The sequence below is a fragment of the Durio zibethinus genome, chromosome 21 (assembly GCF_047325235.1).
Source record: "Durio zibethinus cultivar Kanyao isolate XHJ-2024 chromosome 21, ASM4732523v1, whole genome shotgun sequence".
In the NCBI taxonomy this organism is placed as follows: domain Eukaryota; kingdom Viridiplantae; phylum Streptophyta; class Magnoliopsida; order Malvales; family Malvaceae; genus Durio; species Durio zibethinus.
In genome coordinates, this window is record NC_143182.1 from 7,225,380 (window position 1) to 7,239,581 (window position 14,202).

General features: G+C 33.9%; 2 protein-coding genes across 3 annotated transcripts; one reads left to right on the forward strand and one right to left on the reverse strand.

Annotated features, from left to right (window-relative positions):
• Positions 1–1,650: 1,650 nt before the first annotated feature.
• On the forward strand, positions 1,651–3,202 carry LOC111305275 (1-aminocyclopropane-1-carboxylate oxidase homolog 1-like). The gene is made up of 3 exons (XM_022902646.2): positions 1,651–2,315; positions 2,396–2,717; positions 2,848–3,202. The coding sequence occupies exons 1-3, from the start codon at positions 1,789–1,791 to the stop codon at positions 3,097–3,099; spliced, it is 1,101 nt and encodes a 366-aa protein (XP_022758381.1). The 5' UTR covers positions 1,651–1,788; the 3' UTR covers positions 3,100–3,202.
• Positions 3,203–3,361: 159 nt separating this feature from the next.
• Positions 3,362–10,164, reverse strand: LOC111305274 (transcription factor bHLH155-like). 2 transcript variants are annotated; one of them, XR_016331140.1, is made up of 11 exons: positions 9,215–10,164; positions 8,515–8,685; positions 8,138–8,222; positions 7,990–8,031; positions 7,554–7,613; positions 6,774–6,893; positions 5,453–6,655; positions 5,253–5,349; positions 4,731–4,871; positions 4,243–4,368; positions 3,362–3,680 (listed from the first exon to the last, which is right to left on the reverse strand). XR_016331140.1 is itself a non-coding variant. In XM_089750125.1 (11 exons), exons 1-11 carry the CDS (start codon positions 9,319–9,321, stop codon positions 3,600–3,602), a joined length of 2,238 nt encoding a protein of 745 aa, XP_089606251.1. In that variant the 5' UTR covers positions 9,322–10,164; the 3' UTR covers positions 3,362–3,599. The 2 variants fall into 2 exon arrangements, 1 of the variants encoding a protein (XP_089606251.1); XM_089750125.1 differs by having other exon boundaries at positions 5,253–5,354.
• Between the last annotated feature and the right edge of the window lie 4,038 nt (positions 10,165–14,202).

The following is a 14,202-nucleotide window of genomic DNA, read 5'->3' on the forward strand; positions in this document are numbered from 1 at the left end:
TAGACATAGTTTTCAAGCTTTATCAGCCTGAAATTGATTAAGACCATAGACATTTTGGTCCATTTTATTGCTATAAATATGAGATTAAGATAAACTCAGGGAAAAAATTGTTTCTAGAAAATTAAACAAAAGACCATAAATTACGATGCAAGCTTGAAATGAGGCAGGGCAGAACCGCCATCAGGTTCTTTTGATTGATAATAGGTTACATATTCAGGACCAGTAATTTGAATTTCCCTGTATATAGATGGGTTTTCTTCAGATAAAAGTTCCTTTATCGACCCATATGGCTTCAAACTATTGGCAGAACTTGGATAAAGGAAAAAAACTGCAACCGTCCATCGCCAGCACTCTATGCTCCAAACTTTTGAATTTGTTATTGATGATCAGCTACTAGATCGCTTGGATTAGCTGAGAGATTAAAAGCCTAAGCGCTTTCATCTTTATAACTTCTCAGTTTTAATCCAAAGATATAGTTTATTACAAGATCTTTTGTTGTCATATTGATGTGAACTATGTCTTGATCCTGGTCTTGTATTTTATTTTTTTTATAAAGTACTTTGTCGTCTATGTTGTTTTGTTGGCTTGATTTATCCGGATGGGTGCCCTGTAGTTGGTGTTACAGCCATTTCAAGCATTTTATTGGCGCTTTAACACAGTATCTTTCCATTTACATGTTCCTAATTTCAATATGTATAAAAATATGATACATGAACTTGTAAACTAATTATGGTCGGTGAAACATATGGATGAACATGAACAATTAAAAATGAAAATGGAATGAAAATACCTGAAAGAAAATGAAATAAATAGTTTCAATGCTAGAAAACTAAAAACAATACAAAAACTCACTGTTATGACTTAATATTTTTATGCAAGGGGGTTGTACTACTCACAATATTTATTCCCACATCCAAGCACATACAGCTAAATTCAAGTTGGCAAAAAATGTAAACTCATTTGGCCTATAATTTTCGTTTGGAATTGGTACTGATTACTGAACTCAGTCCACCATAAATTTAAAGTTTATATAGCATCTTCAATACCATCATATCATGCATTTAATCAAAATTTTTATATTAATTCTCAACAGTAACTCAAGCCTGGGCTATTCTATTCTCCCTCTTTTTTATTCTTTATATATTTTTTCTGTGAGATGTTCATTTGCTTAGGCATATATGAAATATTTGTAAACCAAAAAAAAAATCTTGTTTGTACAAGCAGGGCCAACAATTATGCCTAGCTGGATTTTGAAGAATATTTCCCTCTGATAAAAATCCCAATTTTTTTTTCCTGCAGAATTTATGAGGCTACACTTGTGAAGGGGAAGTGTTTCTGTTTTTGGGAAAAGGCCCAGACAAATCTAAGGAAAAACATGTTGTTTAATATTGTCCATGAAGTAAGTGTTTTGTAACGTATCAAGATTGTGATTTTCAAGGAATCGCCTTATGCGGGTATCTCGCTACGTTTGGCCTTTTTCCACTGCTCATCTCCTTACAATATTTTTATAATAATACTACTCACCACTTACCATATAAGCTCAAAGGCATTTGTTCTGACCATTTTCTTTCAATCATTCATTCATTCAGCCAAGCATCTTTGAGATTGTAAACTTCTCATGCATGAATGGTCATTGCTTAGTGCTCCTTTTGAAACGCCATTCTTTTCATTCGGTCTAAGCATCTTTACCATCTTTTTCCCCTGTTCTGCTTAGATGGTCACAACTAACAGCTAAAATTAGACCCCCTTCCATTCTCCTTCAGTAATTTCCAGGTATCATTTGTTGACATGGAAGTGGCTTCCGAAGAGGGTTCAAGTTATGATAGAGCAAAGGAACTGAAGGACTTTGATGAAACTAAAGCAGGGGTTAAAGGACTTGTTGACTCTGGTGCTGTCAAGATTCCCAAGTTCTTCATCCATCCCCTGGAAAGCCTGAAAAACCTTAATGCTAGCAGTACTAGTACAGTTTGTTTCCAAGTTCCAGTGATAGATCTGGAAGGCTTTGAAGGTAGCCGACGGAAGGAGATATTGACTGGAATCTTGGAAGCTTCAGAAACATGGGGTTTCTTTCAAGTTGTTAACCATGGCGTTTCTCTTTGCATTATGGATGGAATGCTAGAAGGTGTGCGCCGATTCCATGAACAACCAAAGGATGTGAAGATGGAATGGTACTCGCGGGATTATAAGCAGCCTGTTAGGTATTTCTGCAATGGAAATCTCCTTGTAAACAAAGGAGCTGCAAACTGGAGGGATTCAATAGCATTTGATTTCCATGATGGCCAACTAGACCCCCACAATTTTCCTCCAATATGCAGGTAATATATGAAATGCAATTTAAGCACCAAGCATGCAACAACAGATGCATACTCAGAAAATTCTTGAAAAACTTTCGCAGGGAAGCTGTAAGTGAATACATAAAACACATGATCAAGCTAAGAAAGACACTATCTGAACTTCTATCAGAGGCTTTGGGGCTTCACAGTGACTACCTTGCCAGCATAGGATGCATGGAAACTGAGTCCCTGGTATGCCACTACTACCCTGCTTGCCCCGAGCCAGACTTAACGCTGGGAGCAACCAAGCATTCAGACCCATCTTTCCTGACCATTCTCCTTCAAAACAATATCAGAGGCCTCCAAGTTCTTCATCAAAGTAACTGGGTTGATGTTCCTTCTCTTCCAGGCGCTTTTGTGATTAACATTGGTGACTTCATTCAGGTATGGTCTTATAATTATCACTATATTATGATTCTTGTGCCTAACGGATGAAAAAAAATGTTTTATAAATTCAAGCACCATTTTTCCCTGGTCTTTAATGACAAACGAGGTTTCTCTTCTCCTTTATTAGCTCATCACAAATGACAAATTCAGAAGCGTGGAGCATAGGGTGCTGGCAGGACAAGTACCAAGGGTATCGGTGGCGTGTTTTTTCTATCCAAGTACAGCTAATAAACTTAAACCATATGCACCAATAAAAGAGCTCCTAACAGAAAGTAATCCACCTATATACCGGGAAACTCATGTTACTGAATATATGGCCTATTTCAGGGCCAAAGGCCTGGATGGAAACTCAAGCCTTCCTCATTTTAAATTGCAATAACCTTATGATGCAATAATACTACATGATCATCATTTTGAGAAGCACTAATATAAAGTAGTCTGTAATTTACTATGATATCCAATTTTCTCTTTCTTACTTGCAATGGTTCCTTTAATGGTGAATGTTGAATCTACATGTTCATAAGTAGAGAACCATAGTTTAAAGCTATAACAGCTGGAAATATCCAGCTAAGGCACCCAGATTGGAATATCATCACAACTTACAAATAACTGATGATGTCTTATGTAAATTGGGTAAAGGAGAAAAGAAAATAATTGATGGCATTTCCACAAACTATGAAGAACAGAAGCAAAAAACTCTTCACAAAATGTTTCTTAAGTAAACTCTCTCTCCTTTTCCCCTACTTTAAATATTTTTAGGGGATTGGGAGACAGAGACGAAGCAAAAAGCATAGAGCCAATAAAAAATCACAAACCACTCACAATATTTAACATTAGGAGCTAATTTTACTGCCTCCAAGAGGTGACAAGCCATTGCAGCTAGGTTGTAGCCTTGGATTGCAAAATTTGCACAAGCGACCATAAGATATCCATTCTATGCATAATTCTGTTATTCTGTCCCTGTATGTGTTCATAATTGGAAATTAGTTTATAAAATGGGAAACAAAGTTAAAAGTGGATTAAAAAAAAAAAACTGAAATGTTTGCCACTTACAAATGCAGTTCATACATGCATGGAGTTCAGGAGGTATAACTTATAATAGATTCAATGTACAAATTTCATAAATATCGAAAGGAAGTCATTGACATGTTCCACTAGTATCTCATGACTATGTTTTGGGTAGGCACAAGACTGATGAAACACACAGATCATAGCCTCAAATTCAAAGACAAAATGACACAACACAAGATGTTGAACATGTCCCCTTGTTTTCTATTCCTTTTGTTTACACAAGTAGCTTCCATCAGTGCATGCGTTTTAGACATCAATCTTCAGCATCCACTATGTAGGAATGGAACTTAGAAAACTCAAATTTGCAAGAAATGCTTGGATATTGTGGCTAGCAAATACTAAACTATTAAAGGTGGAAATTGAGATGCCCATATGGTCCTATAGACAGGCAATTAAATTCATGTGTATGCCCTAATATGCCAGATAATTCATCTTGGAAAATAAATCCTACCTCAACCACGAAACATATCCAAGTCTTCTCACCATGTGCTTCTGTAACCCCCTTTAAAATTGTCAGGCCCAAGCTTCTAATGGCCTCCGCTATCTCAAGAAAATGACTGCATTCCTCACACAACATCTGCATGGATCAACTAAAATACTTTAAAACCAAGAATAAACACAAAAAAAAAAAAAAGAAGACATTGAGCATAAAGTCAAGTCTCATTAACATCTCCTTGCTATTAGGATATAAAGTCTTCTCTTTGACTGTATGAAAGCTATCATGCTGTCATATTTTCAGATTATCACTCTTTGTTATTCAATTAATTCTTCGTAGTTTTGTGACATATGTCTATAACCAGTGAAGTAATGAACAAAATTTCCTAAACTAACATACACTAAGCAGTGAAGCTGCCAATGAATTCATAAACTTTGCACACAATAACTGTAATGATAACAACAGGAACAATTCTCATGAACCTACACAGACTCTGTACACACCTCTACAAGCATCTGCCCATTTTTGTTTATATTCTCCACTACTATTGAGCAAACTTTTAGATGGCTTCCCACTTCCACTGCCCAGCTTGAACCTTGCTCATAATTGGATGATCCATGAATGCCAACTCCCTTGTGATGCATCTGCACAATCAGCAAGATGTAAACCATTAGCAGAAAACGTGGCAGGCTCTTCCCAATGTTGAGTGTTTCCACTACATGTAATTGATTTTATATCAACAAGTTCAAAGTAGTTTTGCAGTGAGAGAAGCTTGAAAAATTGTGACCACCAGATTTCAGCTAGTGTTCAGTAAATATGTTGCCATTTCATGACAAACGACAAGAATCTATAATATAAGTCTACAAAACCCAAAGGTGCAAGCCCCTCAAAAAAATTCCAATAGAACTCAAATGAGGTCATTTAATTCAAGTACCCCAATACTTAAACAGATCATAGAGATCTTCTAAGTTTCTAATTTACTGAGCCAAAATGATCATTAACCAGTAAACTGCCCGGGCCTTTACCTTTGATCCAGCACATTTACTGAGCTTGTCAGCATGCTTAGTGATGCCTTGCAAAAAGACCATATGCTTGATCGTGCGCTCCAGCAATGAATCAATACTGCACTGCATATTTTTCTTGAAATTTTAGCAGACTGACATTTGTAAGAGCGGAAAAGAAAATCATCAGAATCTAACACTCATCTGAACAGCAAGAAATTTACCTTTGCCCCATTAGGCACAAGCTCCCTTAGTTCCTTAATACGATCTTGAATGAGTTGCCTGTCCCTTGGCCTAGGCCTGGGATTTTCACCATGTCTAGCCCTCTTTTTGCTGTTCTTAGCTGGCTCAGAAGACCTATCAAACTGCTCACTGCAATTGCTAGGGCAAGTAGAAGAAATCCCTTTCAAAGACATTGCACCACATAACTCTGACGAATTTAGGCACTGCTTTGTGTTATCTTCCACGAGAGAGGACTGGTTAACTGAATAACCAGCTGAATTAAAAGTAAGTTTTGTTTGGCTTGAAGGCTCTGGTGTATTTCCAGTTGTCACCAATGATGGTGCTGATGTGCAAAAAGATCTCTCACTTTTGATATCACTGCCACTATGGCAAACATTTGCCACTACAGCTTCTAGGAGATTCTCTGAACCAGATTCGAAAGTCAATTGGCTGCTGCTCATCCCCTCTAGCATTTCGATATTAGCTCCTGCTTCTGTATTCTGTGCTTGCCAATCAGCATAGATATTCTTTCTCAGAAAAGCTGGTCCAAGTGCTTCATAAAGCTCATAGCCAGCAGAAAACTTTAAGGAAGTGTTTATTGAGTCTAAGCCACTTAAATCACTCGGATTCCCCAACTTCGTCATGTCCTTTTCAAATTTTATGCCTGAAGATTCAGGTATGTCCAACACCATATTTTGATAAGAACTCAAACCACCCGACTTAACCATATCACTAAGTGCAGAGTGAAGGAAGTTTGAGTAGCATGCATGATCAACTGCAGACTGTTCAGCTTGAAGTGCCACATTAAATAAATTTATACTACCCACAACAGGATTGTTTGTGTAGACATTTTCTTGTCCCAAACTTGAACTTTTCCAACCACTAGTCTCCCCTTCGCATGCCCCACTGTTTATCAAATTCCTCCCCAACTGATTTAGACGCTCCAAGTTTGAAACATTTAATCTTGGTGTCAGGAATTTAGCACTCTCATCACTCCCTGCTGAGGATAGCTCAAGCCCTTCATTCTTATTTTCCACCTCAACCGCCACTTTGTGATGAATTCTGGACAGTGGAAGAACAAACGAACCATCACTGCACTTTTGGCAATGTGAAAACTCAGGCAACAAAACATCTGGCCCTTCTTTGTCTACAGCTTTAACTAAAGAAATAACTTCTGAATCTAATAGTTTCGTATGTAAATCTGGCTGCAAAATGAAGATCCAAAAATATTAATACCATAAACATATGGACATGTAATTTTGTGCAAGGTCGCATGCATATACACATGCAGAAACGTGGAAAGAGGGAGAAAGAGAATTATACCTCAAATAATGAACTCTTCATGCTATATTCTATTGGACTGGCAATATGCCCTAGCGAAGAATCTTGAAGAGTAAAAAAAACATCTCTGATGTGACTCACCAGCTTCACATCCTCGAATACCTGCTCCATTCAAATAAATAGAATTTAGATAATAATGCAGTCTAGACTATGAGCTCGAAATGCTAGAGAAAAAGGCAACAGACTATTACCAATAATATTAAATGTCAAATGCAGAAAAGGCTTCATATTTGGGGCTCTCACACATAATCAATGGAAAATCGACTAGAGGCTAACTAAATACCTAAAGCGCATGAAATGTAGCACTCCAAATAAATGAAACTAAACAATAAAGATTGCTAGGATTTGGACATATTAAGACATACTTTAATAACTCTTTATCATGTTAAAGAGCCTTTACAAATTAAGGCACGAGTGTTTCTTACCCATAATTTCAGTGTATTCCATAAAAAATAAACATAAATATAAAGTTAGAGAATTCTGTGAAGCAAAAGAATTCAACCAGTAATAGAAATGCTGCAGAAAATGTATCAAAATTACAAGGACAAAGCCACAAAAAAAAATTAAATTTTCATAAGCCAATTACTTTATTAAAATTGCTTCAAAAGTAGAAAACATCTTTCAAGTGAGCAAGACATATTTGAATAAAACAAAAACCTTAGAAGGTTAAAGATATCCATCCCAGAACCCCCAAAGAAAGTAAATACACTGACAAGAATTCACAAAGTAGAAATGCACCAAAACAATTGGAACTCATCTTACTTTATTTAAGGAGCCAAGCTGCACAACTCCATGTGGAACAACGGCAACAACAACAATGGTCTACAATGAAAAATACTTCTATTAAAAGAGTAACCATATATATATGGAAGGAAATAAACTTTAGGCAAAAGACAGTTCTAGACAACAATATGATATGCATTTACTTCCAAATTCCCAGAAGACAAATTAATAGGGACAAAACTTTTATTTAATTTATTCTAAGGTCAAATAAACTAGCCCAAAAAATTGTAAAAGTGAAGAGGAATAAAATGCCTTTGCTAAAAATGGAAGCTCTACCAAAAAGGTTTTGAACTTTGACCAGGAAACATAATCAGTTATTGACTCCCATGTGTTGACCCATGGAAATCATTACAATTCACAACTAAAACACATTGCACTCTAAACATTCATCAGATAGGGGGAAAGGCATGCATACCCTGATCCCTGCTGCAAACTGGCTTTGCCAACCATCACAGAACTGAAATTCAAACCCAATTAAGACAGAACACAGAGTATGAGAGTATTGCAAACAAATCAACTCTGAAACGGTATGTTTGCTATCATTTCTTGGTAAAGCTCCTCACCTCAAACAATGGGCTGGAGCTGTTAACATGCTTATCTGCAAATATCCACTGATGCTTCCCAGAAACTGCCACCTGTCCAACAATCCTACAAAACAAGGGACGAATACTATTGGAATTGTTGCATAAGCTACATATAGTTGTCTATTACCCACTTCTTTTCCGATTCAGTAATTTGATTCTTATCATAATCATAATTAAAATTAAAACAGAGTTTTGTAAACTGATAAGAAAAAAAGGTGCAAGAGGATTGAAGGGGTAACAAAAGACCCTATCTGAGCCATTGCATCCTGGTATCATTTTTCTTTAACTGTTCCAATAAAATTGCCAAAAACATACCAAACACTGAACAACATATTTATCAGGGGATAGAGCCATACCCTTCCCCTAGCGAATACACATGATAAGACATCTTTGCCACAGCTAAACCAAGGGGGTCATGTGAATAATATCCATTGTGCAAGTTTTCTAATGTATCTCCGAAAAAATTATTCTCTGAAGGATCATGTTGGTCATGATTGTCATAGTACGCATCCTCCCAAGTCAGCACCCTGCAATTAGTTCAATACTAAGAATGACAATCAAGAAAACACATCAATGTATTTTCACCAAGAGCTAGCATACCATCCCACACAATTAAAGGTAAAACAAAGTGACTATTAATTTTCTCCTTTTGATAATCTAATTATGATAAAAAAAAAAAAAAAAAGATCCCTAAATAGCAGAGTTGGCGGCTTGCAACTGAATACTACTATTAGGAAGAAAAAAACAGATGTGAATTATATCTTATGCCAATTACAGGGGTCCAAGTCATTCCAACCTAACCTAAATAACATGTCAACTATACCGCGAATTCAAAAATTAACCAAAACCTTAATTCATCTTAGATAGCAAAATCCAAATAATTAGATGAAAATACATACAGACTCCGAATTTGCTGACCTCAAGGAACATGACAATATGTTCATAAGCCTTTTTGTAATCTACGCTAAAAACAAGCATACTGCAAATTAATCAATTAAAGAAATATGGTGATCAACTTAAAATGGAAAAAAATTTAGAAAGAGGAAGTTTACTGACATTCGAGCTCGATGCTTAAGCTTCCAAAAAACGGCGTACTTCCACTCAGTATTGAGACAGAGACTTCTTAGTATCTGGTGCAACTCACTGCTAGTTGTACTGCTCATCTCTATCTCTCCTCAATAAAAGAAACCAACTTTTTATTTTGTTCAAAAAGGTCCCCCACTCCACCTAAAAACAACAAAATTTCAATCAAAATCACCCCCAACCTATCTTTGTTTGCAATAAAGCCCTTAGCTTCCTCTGTAAGAGCCTCTTCCAGCCTGTTTTCTCCTCAACCCCGCTCGCGGTTTAATCGGCGGTCCCACCGTTGCCAGTAACAAACTATCTGTTCCCATTCTCTCTGCGGCCAAGAAAAAGAAGAAAAAAAAAGAAACGATCTTTTAAAAGTTTTCGTCGCAGATGCCAATTACAAAAACAAACTCGCGAGATCAATCATGAAAATCTCGTCGCAATAAACTCCGTTAAAGTTGCTGCATTTAGCCATCTTTTTTTTGGGTTACAAAGAATGAAAATCTTTTCGAATCGTTGAAGAGAAAGTGAAAAGCCACAGAGAGCGAGGACGATTTTGCAGAAAAGGTCTAGCTTATATCCGACGACATGGATAGTTAAACTCGTTGAAGATCAATTTTCTTTTTTTTTTTTTTTTAAAAAGTAGCGACGAAAATTACTTTGATTTGAGTGTGAGATTCAACAAAGAATTGAACAACAAGATTAAAAAAAAAAAAAAAAAGAATAAGAAGAAGAAAAAAAGAATCGATCAAAGCTTAACGGACTCTTCGAAAAAGCAGCTTTCAACAAAGTCGATTTCAAATCTCTCTGCCACAGTCGCTGCTATTTTTATTTTTTCTTTCCACCGCCTTTTCTTTTTTTTTTTTGTAACCGAAAAAAAAAAACCGACCCTTCGCTTCCTTTTTTTTTTTTTTTTTTGGGTTAATCAATCAGCAGCTATTTTGGACGAAACTGGCGCGACGTAACTTTATAACTTGTGCATCGTCGGACCTCCTTTATTAGTCTACGCATGAGGCGCATTTTAGCATCTTGCAGTTGGTCAATACAGTTATTTGAGAGAAATTTGTCCTTTTTTGGTGTGAAAGAAGAAAGAGGGGAGGGAGGGCTTTAAGGGGAGAATATGCATGAATTTATGAAAATGGGGGTAATTGAGTACACTTTCTAGCAAGTGTCACTTATGGCCAACAAAATGATTTCCCTAGATAGGATTTTCCCATACTATCTTTTCATACCAATTTTTTTCTTTTGCCCTCTTTTTCTTCAACCCCTCAATCCTTCAATGCCTCTTTTTTTTTTTTGGTCAAAATTTAAAAAATTACAAATACTAAAATTTTATTTGTAAAAAAAATTATGAAATTCAATAGGAAAAAGACAGTGTAAATGTCATTTTTCTTTTAAAATGATTGCATATATTATATATATATATATATATCATGAATTTGAATTTTCACATAATTTTGTTTTCAAGATCTTGAGAATTTAGATTAGGATATAATTTGTTTTTTTTTTTTTAAATAACTTTAATGGAAGCAAAAAAGTTCATTTTTGCGATATCGATCCGATGATCATCTAATAGCATTCAAGAGCGATGATTGGTGAGTATGGGCAGTGATAATGTCTTGATTTCTTTGGATGGAACGATTTAATTTTTATTGAATGTTTTAAAAGAGTTTTCTTCGGTTTATATTATGGGTTATCATTCAAATAAATTCTTGAACTTTACTTAAAAATGAAAATATGTATTTAATTTTTTATTACATGAAATTGAAAGTTATAAAATTTATTTTATTGTAATTAAAATTTTGACCATATAAAATATTTAATTTTCTGATAAATTTTCTTTAGTTGGATGATTTAATTTGTAAAAAAAATTTACTTAAATTTATTTGTAAGGGCTAGATGACAAGTATACAAAAAAAACATATATTATTTTAAAATTATCAATCAAAAGTCAATCATTAATTTTTAAGATTTAATGGATAATTATGATAAATAAAATTTTATAATTTTAATCTCATATACTAAAAGATGGAAATTTTATTTGGTATTAAGCCTATATATTTAAGAATCATGACATGTTCATTAGTTTTTTAGCTTGTTGCACCACACCAACTCAACATAATTTTTTGAATCCCATGATATGTGTTTTGCAGTGGTGATCTTTAGTGATTATTGCCATTGATTTCTAATCATTTTCTTCCTTCTTTTATAAGCTCATTTATTTTCCCATTTGTGACATTAAATAAGAGAGTCACCCAAAATTTACTCACCATCAAGAACAAAAATACAAACGAGTAAGGTTAAAAGGAGAATAAAAAAATAAAAAGAGAATGCCTATGTCATCAATATCATCAAAAATAATCACTAAACATTGTTGCTTTAGGCTAAAAGATTCAATTTGTAGTAATTCAAGACATTTCATCCTTAGTTTGGGCGGCTATGTTAATAGGCGTGATCATAATTTATTCATTTTGTATATGTTTTTCTATGCATGACATTATAAGAACCAAATAGAAACAAAAAAGTTTTTTTTTGGACAATAATAATATTGTATTCTTTTTTTGGGCAAATATAATAATATTATATTCTACTGATTACTTAAAAAAGTTAAAAGCTCTTTTTAATTTTAAAATTATTACCATTTTTCATTTTTTTTATATATTCACATTTTAGATTAATATGATAAATAAAGAAAATTTAATTCTGATTTCATAGTCAACAATCACATGAATTATTGATAAAATATTGAATTTTTAGTTTAAGTGAATAGAGTTCAAATCTTAATAATCTCAAATGTTAAAAAAAAATTATAATCTCATGCATTTGGTAAATAACTAAATTTGCAAGCGAAATTAATTATTTACACTAATTTTACTAATTACTCATGTAATTTTTTCTCCCCTTTAAAAACATTTTTTTAATTCAAAACACCCACATAGAGTATGGCCAAATTCTGGTTATAGTATAAAATTCTTGAGTTAATATCATGAATCAAGTTATACCAATTCAATTAAAATTTTTACTTACAAACCAAATAAAATTAGGAGTATTTAAGTCTTTTACTTTTTTTTTTTTATAAAAATACATTTAAAAAAAGCCACCCACTTCCTAGAATAACTACTCATTTTTACTCATATTTCTTATTCCCCATATTTATTTTTAAAAATGGGAGATAAAAAAATTCTCTTGATTTCATCCATTATTTTTTGGTAATATAGAGATTTCTGATTTCCTCAATTATTGATCATACATAATTATTGACCATGAATAAGTTGTTTTTTACATTTGACAGAAAGAAAAAAAAAATTGTTGTTCATTAGGTCTTGTAGCTATCATCCAAAAGTTTTTTGGTCAAAACATCAACTTATCAAGATCATCATGTAAAAATTTGACCATTAGTTATCTTTTCTTTTGCTATTTAATGCCAATTAAACCATTGAAAATGCCTTTGCTATTGATTTTAGTCGGGTAATTGAATTGATTTCCATGATGAATTAATGTCTGCCAAGGATTTTTTTTTTTTTTAATATATAGAAATAGAGTCAACTAGCAAGCTTACGCATGAATAAGCTGAGAATAGTGATTTAAATGATAAGGTCATTTTCTCATATAGGAAATAATAGTGAAAGAAAATGAGTGCAAATAGACAAAGGAGAACATGTCTCCTCCATTTTCTCTCAAAAACTTGATTATTTTCTAATCTCTCATTGAATAAACCCATTACACCCTATATATCTCAGTCTCAATTCATTCCTTCCCCATATGAGGTAAGTGCTATGTAATGGTGCAAAATGTAAAGAAAAAAAATGATGTGACTCATAAAGGTTAATTTAATTGGCAAGGACCGACACTTTATTTTCTTATCAATTTTTGTGTGATCTTTAATTAATTATTTTACTACTTTCTTTTTCTTTTTTTTTCAAATTTGCATCTGTAGCTAGATTCTAAGGCTGCCTTTTATCAGTTCGATCATCTCTAATTTATTCTTGCTCTTTTTTTTTTTTCATCTTTTGGTAGAGGGTTGGGAAACAATACTCATCCCAAGAAGATTTTGTAGCTTAGCTTTTTACTAACATGTAATCTAGGAGGATGACTCATTAGTCTCCATAGTCATGAGTGGTGTGTTTGATCCCCCCTCTTTCTCTTTCAGGTCAATATATATGGGCGTGAAAATGGAAGACCCCATTCGAAATACAATGTTAACAGATGATTTCTGTGAGACCTTAGTGGCCATTTCCTGAATAAAATTATCCTTAAAAGGATTTAGAGGATGCTGCCTTTAATTCCTACCTTTTCTCAACAAAACAGAAAAGGTTTACTTAAAGGTTTTGCTTTAACATGCACAAAGATCAGTCAACTCATCTTAGAACTTTTAGTTTTTAAGCCTACTTTGCTTAAGTTGTACTCTGATTACTTCTTTCAAACCCAAGGTTAGAGTTATTTGGCCCGAGATATTTTTAGTAAGTCCGAACCTTTATGTTTTAATCTAAGACTGAAGGTCTTGAGTTTAAAGCTTAGTTGTAGCTCAAAAGATAAAAATAATAATAATAATAATAATAATAATCCCAATATTCAAGAGATTTACTGATCATGTCCCCAGTCGTAATCCCCACCCCCTACAAAAAGAAAAGGTGTCACTGCTCAGTTGGTGCCAACATAGTTGCAATTTTTTCACTAGCTTTTCAGCTCAATTACTCAAACTCAGTTAATGGCTCGTGGTGGCCCAATAAATCTATGGATGGGGGAATCTAATGATGAATGGCATTTGTGATTAAGATCTCTTTTGGTATTAATATAGGATAGTTTATGCAGGATTCATGATTAGTGTGTGAATTTTACAAGCAAAGTCACGTAGTAATAAACAGATCAAAGAATAGCTCATCTGTCAATAAAAGTGCATTTCTTAACGTAAGAGGAACTATAATCAAATTTAAGACCAGTAAACTTCCCATTATGTTACTTTGGAATGTAGTTAT

What these genes read in the sequence shown, in the direction of transcription:
- LOC111305274 (XM_089750125.1), bottom strand. Translation starts at nt 9,321, where the DNA reads ATGAGCAGTACAACTAGCAGTGAGTTGCACCAGATACTAAGAAGTCTC. An exon ending in AGTTTGCAGCAGGGATCAGG is followed by an intron (nt 7,614 to 7,989) that starts GTATGCATGCCT and finishes TTTTCATTGTAG; the next exon opens with ACCATTGTTGTTGTTGCCGT. An exon ending in GTAAATGTGCTGGATCAAAG is followed by an intron (nt 4,872 to 5,252) that starts GTAAAGGCCCGG and finishes CTGATTGTGCAG; the next exon opens with ATGCATCACAAGGGAGTTGG.
- LOC111305275 (XM_022902646.2), top strand. Translation starts at nt 1,789, where the DNA reads ATGGAAGTGGCTTCCGAAGAGGGTTCAAGTTATGATAGAGCAAAGGAA. An exon ending in AATTTTCCTCCAATATGCAG is followed by an intron (nt 2,316 to 2,395) that starts GTAATATATGAA and finishes AAACTTTCGCAG; the next exon opens with GGAAGCTGTAAGTGAATACA. An exon ending in ACATTGGTGACTTCATTCAG is followed by an intron (nt 2,718 to 2,847) that starts GTATGGTCTTAT and finishes CTCCTTTATTAG; the next exon opens with CTCATCACAAATGACAAATT.